The 13,538-nt window shown below is 43.2% G+C and overlaps 1 protein-coding gene across 1 annotated transcript in view; it reads left to right on the forward strand.

Moving 5' to 3' along the window:
* The window catches only part of LOC104509000 (protein eva-1 homolog C-like), a gene marked incomplete at both ends in the record, with an annotated part of 17,992 nt that overhangs the window by 127 nt on the left and 4,327 nt on the right, over positions 1 to 13,538 (forward strand). Inside the window, 3 exons of the mRNA XM_010150790.1 lie at positions 2 to 119; positions 3,531 to 3,654; positions 6,786 to 6,938. Coding sequence (XP_010149092.1) covers positions 2 to 119; positions 3,531 to 3,654; positions 6,786 to 6,938 — 395 coding nt within the window. The remainder of the gene's footprint in view (position 1; positions 120 to 3,530; positions 3,655 to 6,785; positions 6,939 to 13,538) is intronic.

Raw genomic sequence — 13,538 nt, forward strand, 5'->3', positions numbered from 1 at the left:
ATTCAACAATAAGTATTCAGTCAGCATTTTATGGGCAAGACTACCACATGTGCCATACTCAGGAGCCTGAAACCAGGATGACAGAACCCATAAACTGTGTGGCACCCACCTCTTTGCAGGTATCACGTTTTGGTTGTAAAGGTTCTTAATGCACACAATGTTTTTAAGGGTTTCCATGCAGTGAGCTATGCTGTGTGAAAATGTCAGGTGTTCACAACGTTGAATGAAATGATGTCATGCCTATGCCAGGTTACCATGAAAAGTATTACAACTGAAAGAATTTGTCCGGTCATAGTATATTGCCATAGGATTGTGTAAACTTGCCTTCTATTTTGCTAAGCCTTGCTTTGGAAACCCTGTTCTCAAAGTTCCTTAAATTAATCAATTCCCTTCTAATCAAGGGCTGGTCGTGACTGACCAGACCAGTCTTAATCCATTACACAGGCCCTCCTTGTCCTCAGGGGAGGGTACAAACATTTGACAGAGCTGGGTTAAAAATCCACTGGGTAAGATGACATTCTGGCTGGTGTTTGGCTTGTTCCTTGTCTATCTTCATTCAGTGAAAAGGCACTGTGACAGCTAAACAGCAGATCCTAAGCACTTCTGCAGATCTCTGCGTTTTCATTAATACATTATTTGCATCAGTAATATCCTATGGTTTGTTTTGCTGGGCCAGCCTCAACATAGCTTAAAGTGATTAATACTTGATAAATTATTACTCTCTGCTAAGGAGATTTTTCTAACAAGGCTTGGAAGATCTGACTTACACTGCTGTCAAAGGCTTGTATCATCACAGTGAAAATTCCCAGTGTTAGTCCAAATTCAGTAAATCATTGCAAAAATGAGTAATCAGTGGAATCTGAACAAGCTCTATTTGTGAAGCTGCTGTAAATGCTCTACAGAAGCTTTGACGAAGCTTGCAGCATTTGTGCATGCAGCCAACACATTGCTCCTTGATAACAAGAAGCGTCCTTTCCCACCACCAGTGAGTTGAAGAGTTGTACCAAGTAGTTTGGCAGTAATATCCTCCCTCCAGAAAAAAATATTAGGCAGTTTTATAAGTGTGGCTTACCCATGCTGTACTGCAACTTCTAAAGACATTCCAGACATGACCTATGGGCCATGTGAAAGTACAGCGCTCCACCAAAAACAGTAGGCCAGATGCATCCTTGATGTCATTTTACTGACTACAGTGAAGTGACACCAATGGTTATTTTGGGCTTTGTGAGGTCTCTGTGGGCAGTTTTCTCCGTTGAACATAGTAAACATATCACGGGATAACTTGTATAAACTATCATCATCATTCAGGGACTGTCACTGGTGAAAGCATTTTGACCAGGCCACGAACATGAGAGATATGAATGCTCTGCATCTCAGGGAGTTATGGTTCTGTCAAGGGCAAGGGACACATCCTGTAAACTGATTTCTTAGAAAAGAGCACCAGTGAACTCAATCCTCCTTCCCTTCCCTTTGGAACCACATCTGCAGTCTGCATAATGGGGTGTGATGCTACCCTGCAGCCGGGAGGAAGCATAACAGGCATTTTTTACAGTCATGTCCTGTTAAAATGATCACTGCAAAGTTAGATGCATCTCAGGATATTAACAGCCCAGTGCTACCTCATCATGAGTATCATTGTTTGCTTTTGTGGTTGCATGTTTTTGCACAGCATCATAACAGAAAATGCAACTGCTGTTTGCATTGAGTAGGAGAAAAAACAGATGCACAGGAGATGATTCAGGTGCAAACAGAGGGTGACTCAGTAGGGGACAGCTATCTCCACTTACTGAAGACATAAATTTATTTCACTGGCCTGTTCCAGAACCATCCCAGTTAAGGAAGGGTTGTTTGTTTGACTTGCAATGCTGTAAAAGAAGAATTGACTGATAAAATTAAGTCTGCTGTGCTTTTCCTTTTCAACTCTTTAGAGTGCGCTTAATGCTCAGAAAGTGTTGGATACAAATCCTCTTCACCTACCATGGGAACAAAAAGGCAAGAGTGTTACAGGATCATGGCAATGTGCTGCCAATGTGTATCATTTCTGCTTGTGAGGGATGGCTTCCAGGGATGACAGGAGAGATTCAGCCACTGCCAATTCTCTCAGCCTGGAAACAAGAGCATAGCTTGTGCTATCACAGTGGTGAATTTGTGATTTGACCTGCTGGTATGACTGAAACCCCTTCTAATGGGAAGCAAGGCAAAAATTGACCTAGATTTTATGGGAGTACCTAAAACTATCAGAGAATGGTATCTTACAGTTACTCCTATTAAGAGTGTGGTGGCCTGGAGACAACACTCTCCTCATCGCAGCCTGCTGTGATTTTAAACACTGAGAATACTGGCCACAACAACACAGACTATCCAAAAATAGTTTATAGAAAGCCCTCTCTAAACTGGGCTGAAGGTGAATAAGAATTTCAGAAGTATAATGCTGCATTTAAACCGGGGGTTTTTAGGTGCTTTGGCTTGTGACTATTAGAAACTGGACTCAGACTCATCTTGGACAATGTTCATATTTTCTATAGCTACAGCTCCAAAACCACTGATGAAGTGGGAACACTATTGTGAGCACTAGGAGTACTCACAGTACTTGGTGAGGGTCCACATGACCCTTTGCATATAACACACTTGACTTTTTTGTTGCCCTCCTTCTGTCACCACTCCCAGGGAAGCAGTACAGTAAGAATCATGATATATTTCTGGGGGAGAAAAAAAAAAAAATCTGGGGTAGAAGAGCATTTAAAAAAACCCCACAAACCCACAAGCAGGCTTAGGATAGACAGGCACATCTGTGCGATCCAGTCAAACCAATTCTGGAATTGGTTCAAGTGGCAAGTCAAGTAAATATCTGATAATGTGTGTAACTGCAAGCAAGAAGTAAGTGCCTCTTACGCAGGAGGTCCTACATATGGCTTAAAGCTGGGGGTGTGCTTAGGTGTCACTAAGCACACCAAGTCATTAGTTAGAACTCTTTCAAGTGAAACTATTACTCTTCAGGTTAAGATATTACAGAGCATGTGCAGGTAAACTGAAGTAGATCAAGATTAAATTGTTAAAAAGACATATTTTTGAGTTACCTTGCTTCACCTGGACACTGCACTCCAATAAATATTATCAGGAGTGTGTGAGGGCCTCAGGCACGCCCATGCAGAGACTGGGGACTGAGCATGTTCCCACTCGCTCTGGGCTCTGCATGGCGTCTCAGACACCACTGGGGCTGTGGTGGTACAGTGAGATCTGGCCCACTGGCTGGAGACAGTGGGAAAAGTGACAGCAGCAAATGGGTAACATCTTAAGTTGCCATGGGCATTGCTCTGATGAATGTGTTACCATAAACTTGGCCATGACTCAAAATTTGGTAGACATGTGGCTTAAATCCAATGATACAGGTGTTTCTTACATATTTGTCACCAAAAAGTTGTGAAGGAATGATTTCTGTCATGTATAGAACAAAGTACATGTAAGTCTTCTCATTGCTGCATAGCTTCATACCTTGTTTTCAAGCCTATCCTTTTTGCCCGTTGTTCTAGAAAGTACTGGATGAATGCCAGAACCTGAGATCCTGCCAACTCCTTGTCAATAGTCGGGTTTTTGGACCTGATCTGTGTCCAGGGACCACTAAATTCCTCCTTGTCTCCTTTAAATGCAAACCTAGTAAGTAATCCACATCAGGCAAATGTGTTTTTGTGCGTGTTTTGTTGTTTGTTTTGGTAAAAATACCACTGCACAAGGCTCTGCATAAATCAATGTGAAGTTTTGAGACTCCGAGATTAATAGGAAATCGGGGTTTTTTCTGCTTTCTCTCCACTGTGTTTACAACTTCAGTGTGCTTTCTGCCAATTCAATGACCGACGTAGTTTGGCAGAGTCAGATGTCAGCCATCAGAGTAGAAAGGAAAAATGTTTGGAAGTTATGTTTAAAGAGATGGCAATGATAATGTCATATTAGAAAGATAGAGCTGAACAGCAAAAGCAGATGCTGGGGCTAAGGATCCAAATGATGAAGAAGATAATCATCATAAGGAATATGCAAAACCACTTAAAGAGGTAGAACCAAAGCTTTCAAAATCCTCTGTCACTACCTCCAATTTATGGAATAATGGCTGGAGGATACACATGCGTGACTACCTTTGTTACAGAATGTCACTGTAGAATCACCTATATTCTATGCAGGTAATTGACATTGATATATAAAGGGATAAATCCTGCCTCGAAGAGAATGCACTCTGTAAACATGAGAAAAGTGTAAGAAAGATTAAGACAATCATGATGAGGTTTCATTCTTGGTGTTTTAAAATTGTTTTTCTTGTTGCTATTGTATATGAGAACAAGCCCTGGTAGCCCGGGGGCTCAGCTTTTTTTGGCAGCTAATCCCCAGTGTGGCTGAAACGGGTCCCAAAGAAAATAGTTGAACGATGATTTATGGGTAGGTTCACTAGCCAACTCAGAAATACCATCCCACAACTAAAGGAGAAAGCACAAAAGAGATTGTCTTTAATCAGAACATTAAGATAGACATCACTGGTGGAATAGGAGCAGGGGTGGCAAGCAAACTGAAGGGCCAGTTTATGCAGAGTATTGAAGTCATAGCAGAGATATGGGAACGGAGTAGGCAGGTGTTACCTTTGGCAAAGCATTGACACAGCGACTCCCAGGGAGATTTACTGGGTCAATCATCAGTGGAAAAAAATGTCAGAGAATTAACACTTTTATGATCTGTTTTATTATCGTACAGTTTAAAGATTTTTTAATGTATTACAATTACAATTACTACATTGCTAATGTAGTAGATGGATTTGAATATCATAGCTGTGACTGTCATTCAAAATTTCTTTTTACTAATCAAAAGTGGATTGGGATCCTGCTTGTTACTTTTATAAGCTGCTTAATATTTTTCCCACTGGAAATGGGCTACTTTGAATATATAATATTCTCTTTAATCTGGATTTTACAAAAGCTGGTGAAAAGTGTATTTAACAACAAGTGCTGCCTTCAGAGCTGAAGAATAGTCCAGTTCCAGTGCAAATTACAGATTTCATGTGACAGGAAACTTCTATTTGTAGGTAAGATACCAATATTGTTAGGGTTGGCTGTGGAAAACATCCTTACTCAGGAAATCACTTGAGTATAACTTGAGTAGATTTTACAATCTCCTTGCCTTCAAGTGGGCACTTAAGCAATTGCCTGAATCCCTCAGTTTTTCATCTATTTAGAAATAGCATGTTTTCCTCTGTTGCTGTATCTCTGCAGAGGTGTCTGTTGCATTCTTGTGGAAGGTGTCCCTGCCCATTGCAGGGGGGTTGGAACTAGGTGGTCTTTAAGGTCCCTTCCAACCCAAACCATTCTGTGATTCTGTGATTCTTACCTTTGTCTTATACCACTTGTGGGTTTTTTTCTGTTGAATGTACTTCTGTAGCCTCTCCAGCAACCGCGGGGTGCAGACGAACAGACACAAAGCCCCGCTTTAGGCTGTCAGCCCTTGGGTCAGAGACTCTGTTTTCTTGGCACAATCCTCATGGGTGTATGGCATGGCAGGTGCTTCTGCAGAAGTAAGTCTGCAGCAGGTCAAGTATTTTTTTAAAATCACTCTTTTTAGACTTAAACTTGTGACTGCTGACAAGCTCAAATGGAAGAAACTGGACTATTACCAAGAACATTAACCCATTTTTTTATCTGTTCTATTCTAAGTGAAACAATAATGTTTTCTTTACTGAATAGATAGGAGGTTTTTCTCTCTTCAGTTCCCCTAGCACCAACACCCACACTCACTCACAGGGATACCACACAGGAACAATAAGCTTTCCCTTTTCTCCTGCCCAGCTCAGCAAACTCCTTTTCCTGTTTTTACATTTTTGAAAGACAAAAAGATGGAGTAGAAGAAACTCTTCTCCCTGGCCTTACCTGTACCAAAAAAATTTGCCACCATACCTAGGCCAGGAAGACTTGGGCGGTAAAATGCTGCAAGCAGAGCAGCTGCTTAAGCCAGCAAGAGACCCCCTTGGCCAGAGGGCAGATTTTAACCAGTTCCCTCCAAGGGATAAACCATGCTGCCTGGAAGACAATCTCACTGGCTTCCCCACCTCCGGGCTGAGTGCGCTGCTGGTGTACCCATGCCAGCTGAGAGGGGGAGTGGGGTGCTTTTCTCAGCCTCCTGATTCGCAGTGCTTTGTCAGCAGAACTTTCAAAGAGCCCTTGGTGGATAGTCACGCCCACGACCTTGGGGGAGCTGTGCAAGCAGAGCCGAGAGCACTCTCTGGCTCAGGGGATGCAGCCCGTCCCCATGGCATTGTGCCTCCCATTCTTCGGCGCTCGCTCTGTGCTGTATGCAGTGGCACTGGGTGATGCCAGCTTTCCCCATGATTGATGAGTGGTCGGAGGCTCCTGACACTTGGGCGGGCATCCCAAGTAGGCCTAGAATGCAACATTGTCCCTGGGAGAGACAAAAGGAAAGGACGAGGCTTCTCCTACTGAGCAGGGGTGGAACGCAAGCCAGGAAATCAGGCTGGGGGGAGGGAGAATGTTCAACTGGGAGAGGGGATTGACAAAAGTTAACTTTTTAATTCCTTCCAAAAAGGAGTCGGAGGCTTTAGATAGTCATATGGGATTCATTCAGTTGGAGAAGGCACTCCACTTTGCTGTTGGCTCTGTCTCTGGTTGTAATAGTGCCACATATGGCTCCCAACAGAACTTGCAGAAAAGCTGTTCGCTGTCGTGCTGCTTTGCTACTAACAGTCCAGCCGAGTGAATTGCCTCATGCTACCATATTGTTATTTGCTTCTGTTTTAGCTGAATACAAAACCAAATCAGCATGTGAAAACCAGGAACTGAAACTCCACTGTCAGGAGTCCAAGTTCCTTATCATCTACTCTGCCACCTATGGCAGACGGGCACATGAGGAGAACGTCTGCTCGACAGAAGCGGAGCGCGTCCCCCCCTTTGGTATGTTTTTACGCTGTTGATAGACCTTCTCCAAGCAGGTGCACAGAGAAGGGGGGAAACAGATGGGGAGAAAACTTCAGGTGCAAGAGCAATGGCATTCTGAAAGCACCAGTGAGGCGCTCCCTCATATTTCAGAAATATGAGGGAGATTATTTCTGAAACTCAGATTGCCCAGGAGGGAGAAACATAGAGTAAGAAGTGCAGCAAAGCAATAAACTTTCATATAGATCATCATTTCTTAGCATGGTTAACATCAAAAACTCTAGTTCTGCCAGCTGTCTTGAACTCAGGTGACGTACACTAAATATCAGCTGTTTGCCTCTCTTCTTCTTCCAGCTTCTGACAATGACAGGGCAAGCCGAGTGCCACCACACTTTGTCTTATTGTTGCCCTCTTCTCTATTCTCTGCTTCTGCCAGCTCTTCCTTGTCCTAAATACAGAGTGTAAGGAAAGAGTCCATAGGTCAGGGGCCAGCTTTCGATGCTGTTGTATGACCAGACTGTGGTAGCATACTTTCGCTTCCAGGCACAGACTGACTGTTCCCTTTTGAATTGGTCATAGAACCCAAAACATTATAAGTAGTTGTATGCTCCACATCGATAGCCAGTCATTGACTTCACTCTATAGTCTCAGCTGGTGTATGGGTAATGATTTATGACTCACTTTTTATCACTGAACACCTACATTTATAGTAGCATGTGGTTGTGAGGGTGCTTGATGCTTGCATGAATATGTTCAGGGGTTGACACTGAAAGTATGAAGGTAAGTTTTCACCCCATGGAGAAGGCCAGCACAAGATACGTGTGCTGTTCAAATCCCTTAATACTACACAGGGAAGGACTTACATGACTGATACCAACCCTGTGCAAAGGCTGAACTTAACTCCTGAGAAACATGCTACAAGTGAAACCTGTAAGAAGCATCTCTGAACAGCAAGAAGACATCAATAATTAGTCTTAAAAGCTCCTTGTCTGCAAGCCAATGTTTCTATTTAGTTATACAGATATTATTAAAACATTGGCTGAAAATTGTAAGCTGTTCTTAGACAAGAATCTATTTAAAATTGCCATGCATGTGTTTCACACTGGCTCTCTTGTGAACTGCGTGATCCTTCACACAGACTTCAGTTCTGCCTGTTTGTTCTGTGGAGGAAACATGTTAACAGGTTTCTGACAGACCCATAGGTTCTTCATGATGGTGGCATCAGTGATGGACACAAGGCAGAGCAGGTAGCGCTCAGCTGATCGAGAAAGGCTGCCATCATACTTATTTCTTGCACCTCATTCACCTCTGGAAGTGACTCACCTCCAGTGTCAGCACTTAGAGTTCTCAGATCAGAAGACTGCAAACCCTTCTTACTGGATAAAGTGGCCCAGTATAAATAGAGAAGGAATTTGCAACAGCAACAAACCCTCTGCCGTGGCCCCCTGCATACCTCTTGAGCCCCCCCGCATACCTCTTGAGCAACACCCTGGCTGTTGCTGGTTTGGTGTTCTGTGAAGCAACCTAAAACTGGGGTAATAGGAGAGAGCATAAAACCTGAGACAAACACGAGGTAGATCTAGAGAAGGTAGATCCTTGTATAAATTTCCCATTTCTTAATTAAAGTGCTTGGCATCCTCCTGCACGCTACCAGTAACCTTCTGCAGTGAGTATAATTTTCAAAAGCACCAGTGCGGCTTGGGAGTACACACTGAGTTCTCACAAGAGACATACCACTTAGGACCCAAATCCAATCGCCTCTGGATCTATCCATCTGGAGCTTAAATCTTATTTAAGCACATACAGATGTAAGTGGGTCCATGTTTAGACTTTTTAAATGTCTGGGCACTATTCTTTTGGGGAAAGCAATGGCAATTTGAATGTCAATGTGATTTTAGCTATTTGAGACAATTTAGAAAACTTACTCCAGCCGCTCTTCATTCCTGAATAGAGCCCACGTACTTGTATATGTTTGCACCACAAGTTAAATCTGCTCCAACACACATCCATCATTGTTTCTACCCATGTGTGCGCATCTCAGCCTAAAGGCAGTGCTTGAGCCTTTCCATTTCTTTCACGGCATCCCAAGGAAGCTGTGAGGCATTTTTTAGTACTATGCAGAAGAGAAGTCATCTGCAGGTCCTAATGACAAGTCTCTGTTGAGCTCAAGAGTTTTGCATCTATCCATACTTGATAGGCTCCTGCTAGGAGTACTGAGTATTGAATAAATTAGATACTGCTCTAGACTTTGGTGACCTCATGTTACATGTAATATAGCTGATAAGCAATTAATGGCAAACAGCAGCTTTGGACTGAGACAGATGTATTCTGAACTATGGCTTTTCTGTGAATGGTCTGTATAATCAGCTGACAGATTTTTCAGTCTTGTTTGAAAGGGAAAACAGGAAAATGTGAAATTTCTTTAGCATAAAGGCTCTTTTCCATATAGGAAATAGAGTAGATAAACTCATCTCTGGTATTGGTGATATCTGTGTGGTCTTGGAGCAGTTGTGGGATCCTGAGCCTCAGCTCAAGGATAGAAGTGTTAGTTCTAAGATAGTTCCTCTTCTTGGAACTAGTTTCCTGAGCCAGTTTAATAATGTAAATTAGGTCCATTTTCAATACAGTAGAGGAAGAAGAGCAATGGCATCATGGTGTCATCCCTGCTAGATAAAGCCTTTGTAGTTGAGTTGTCCTCTGGTCTGGTTAAATCTAGCTTACCCTGGGAAATGGAACAGATTTAGCACGAGGCAAAGCCAACTGAAAAGCCCACACAGGGCAGGTTATGGGAAACATACATTTAAGTCCCTGTTCTGATTCTGATAAAGAGAACATTTGAATTTGAGTTAAGATTTGAACTACAAGAAGCTCTCTAACATGCACAGTAGCTGGTAAGACAGCACTACTTCAGTCCCAAGACTGATACCTAATTACCTGTGTAACTTGTACCTTTAATGTCAGAATGTCTCTTGCTTTTGTTAAAAATGACCAGAAGCAAAAAGCTATGCTTAGAACAACTCATCTTGTTCAATGCAGTTTGGGGGAGAAGGAGGATTTGTGAAAGAATGTGAGATTTCCATGAAGATTACTAAAAATGTTTTTCCTGGGTTTTATCACTTTCACCATCAAACTGATATATAATATTTTTAGATGCCTGTTCTTGCTCTCCGACCTGTCATCAGGACCATTCATTCCTTGGAGTGGTCACCATTGCCCACTTCAAAGAATAGTGCATAATATCTTGTCTCCAGGCATTTTAGGATATTTTGCCTTCAGAAAAAGTTTCTTCTGCAAAGTAAGCTCCTACCATGGGTAACAGAGTTCACTGGAGCACAGGGAATTATTTCCATTGTAAGATCTCTGTATCACTGCAGGAAAATAAACAACTCCCAGCAATGTCCTGCTTCTGCAGCTGTTCAAACGACTGGCACTGTTAAGAGTGTGCAGGATTTAGGGAAAGTAACTTCCCTGTTCTACTGAGGTTAGCAAAAACTTCAGAAGAAAGCTCCAACTTTTTTGGGTGTGGTTTTGTAACAGATGGTTCTGCTTAGAGGCATCTATTGTGCCCAGCACCAAAGCAGGAAACCATAGCAGTTTGCTCCTGTGTGAGCTGTTGCCTTTTCTGACATAGTATTGCTTTGCACTAACATGTGCGTGAGGGAAGAGAAAATTTATTGGCCAAAAGAAGTTAAGGAGTGGTGCCAGAGCAGGTTACCATAGAGAGCACAAGGAAGATTCAGGTCAACAAACACTTCTCAAATCATAAATTACCCTTGTTAATACATGAAAGTACTTGAAAGAAGCATTGGTAGTGGGTCGCCTCTAGCTGCAACTTGCAAGCTACAACACTAAAATGTCCTTCCCAGAAATTTTATCTGGATGTGCATTGAGTGACCAGATGTGTGTTCCCTTGAGCATTAATGACCAGCAGAACCCTGAGTTACATATCTTCATTGCTGGAAGGCAAGGTCCTTTCCAGCACAGCCCTGTCTTTTACCTGTTCCCACTCTGGGGAGTTGAGGATTCAGGCATTCTCATCACAGCTTGCACCATGGCATGACATACCCTGGGGCTGGGTTTTGTCCTAATCCCCTTTTCCCAGTGAAATGGCATTCAGCTAAGAAGAAAAGAATTAGCAAGGCAAGAAGAAGAGATTTTCAAAATCCTGTAGGTTTCTTCCAGCCCAAGAAGGTGTCATGACTTTTTTATATAACAGAATTCTGTGATACTGTGATTTCTTTTCTTTTCTTTTCTTTTCTTTTCTTTTCTTTTCTTTTCTTTTCTTTTCTTTTCTTTTCTTTTCTTTTCTTTTCTTTTCTTTTCTTTTCTTCTTTTCTTTTCTTCTTCTCTTCTCTTTTCTTCTCTTCTCTTCTCTTCTCTTCTCTTCTCTTCTCTTCTCTTCTCTCTTCTCTCTTCTCTCTTCTCTCTTCTCTCTTTTATTTTTTCTCTTCTCCCTTCCTTTTGATTTTTTTCTCTTACCAAGAGATGTATACTTCTAGTGTGAGCCAGTCCCTTGTATAAGTCTCTAGAGAGCAGGTGTAAAGGTACAAATGGCTATAAGCAGATCTTGAATGCTTACACACTGAAGATACTTGGTTCATGCTAGCTATAGACTTCATAGAATCATAGAATCATAGAATGGTTAGGGTTGGAAGGGCCCTTAAAGATCATCTAGTTCCAACCCCCCTGCCATGGGCAGGGACACCTTCCACTAGACCAGGGTGCTCAAAGCCTCATCCAGCCTGGCCTTGAAGACACCCAGGGATGGGGCATCCACAGCTTCTCTGGGCAACCTGTTCCAGTGCCTCACAACCCTCTCCATGAAGAATTTCTTCCTGATCTCTAATCTAAACCTCCTTGTTTTCAATTTGTACCCATTACCCCTTGTCCTGTCACTACACGCTCTTGTAAAAAGTCCTCTCCCAGCACCCTTGTAGGCCCCTTCAAGTACTGGAAGATACTGGTACTTCAAGATACTACCAACCACAAATCATGTAAGTTGGCCAAAATTTGGGGAACGCTGGGTGTTGAAGTACAGACGCTTGAAGGAGCCGTGTTGAAGGACGCTTGATTAACAGAAACACTGAGCCCAGTCCTCTGCTGACGGAAGAAGCAAGACCTTGTAGCTCAGAGCTGGTACAGAGAAGGTGACTTAAGTCCTTTCTAGCCTGCAAGTATCGCAGGCTCAAGGTCTGGGTTTGCCCTTCCATTCCTGAGCACCGTCTGCTTAGCGAATGTTTCCTAGCTAACATGGGGCTGATTTCAAACACCAGCCTTGTGGGCAGTCATGCAAGTGGCAGGCTCCAGAATGGAAGAACCCTGAGGCTGCAGAGCAGTTATTATAGTAGCACAGCACAGGACCTCTTCCAGGGATACTGTGAAACAGCAAACATGCTCCAGCTGGGAGGCAGAGGGATGGTGTGAGCGGGGTAGACACAGAGTCACTGTTTGGGGTAGATGCAGAGGTACTGCTCTGTAGCAGGATGAGGTCTCAGGGATGTGGGGTAGGTTCACATCTCCTTTTGCAGCTTCTGCCACTAGTGCCTTGCCACTTTGGGTGTGGGAGACAACAGCCAACTGAATTTTATGGGTGCAAATGTAAGGATAAAAATGTTCCATTTTGGTTTCACCACAAAAATCCCTAAGTCCAGTCTCTCTGTGCGCACAGATCAGCTATGAAAAGTTCCTTGTCTGTGTCAGCCTGAACAAACTGGGAAACTTAGTAGGTGTTTTGGGCCTCAAAAGGTGCCAAGTAAGAGCCATTGCACCCCTTGGGTAACAAATCTTGCCAAGACAAAACTCCCCAGAAAGAAAAGGTGTTCAGTGGCAGGATGGGAAGTGATTGTTTGAAGGGAAGAAGAGATCACCCACTATTTTTAGAGTCTAGTTAACTTTCTGCTGAGATGAATAGGGGAGGTCACATTTGGCTGAGCAGCGGTTTGAAGTTGCTCGAAGGACGCTCAGATGCACATCACTTCACCCATTGATGTTTCCTTTCCTAGCAATTCAGGGGCTTTTCTTGTGTATAGCTTTTTCTAGCTTAGATTTTTGAACCATTTTGGAAAAGCACGCTTGGCTCTCGAGTCTAAAGTAGCCCAAGGAACTTCTGCCTGTGCACATGCAGCCCCGAATGGTGTGAAACAAAGCACCAAGCATTTGATCAGAGGGAGTCTGGTTCCTGCCGCTGCCAGCGAGCATGGAGGTCCTCTTGTCCCATGCCCTCCGTATTTGTGGTGGCAGATGGATCCCCCCACTCCATGCATACCTAGATGCAAGTAGGAGGGAAAAAACAGGGTGGAGGGTTTGGGTTTTTTTTGGTGCAAAATACAGACTAAATTCTGAACTCAGAGCCGCTGGTAAATAGAACCAAAAAATAATCTCATGCAGGCTTTCAAGGGCCTCACAACAGGGACCACAGGGAGAGAGCGGGTGCAGCTTTTCAGAAAGCCTTGGTACCCTGTTCCCGTCTGAGAAAGGGCCTGTGCTGGCAGTAAGTAGTATTTTTAGCACATCATACTGCCTTGTTTACCGACAATACTTGGACCTGGAATATAAAGGTGACCACAACACTTTTCATAAGTGCTGCTGATCATATTGTGTGGTTTTGCTAGAATGAGC

This window comes from Eurypyga helias, unplaced genomic scaffold (assembly GCF_000690775.1).
Source record: "Eurypyga helias isolate BGI_N326 unplaced genomic scaffold, ASM69077v1 scaffold40554, whole genome shotgun sequence".
NCBI lineage: Eukaryota > Metazoa > Chordata > Aves > Eurypygiformes > Eurypygidae > Eurypyga > Eurypyga helias.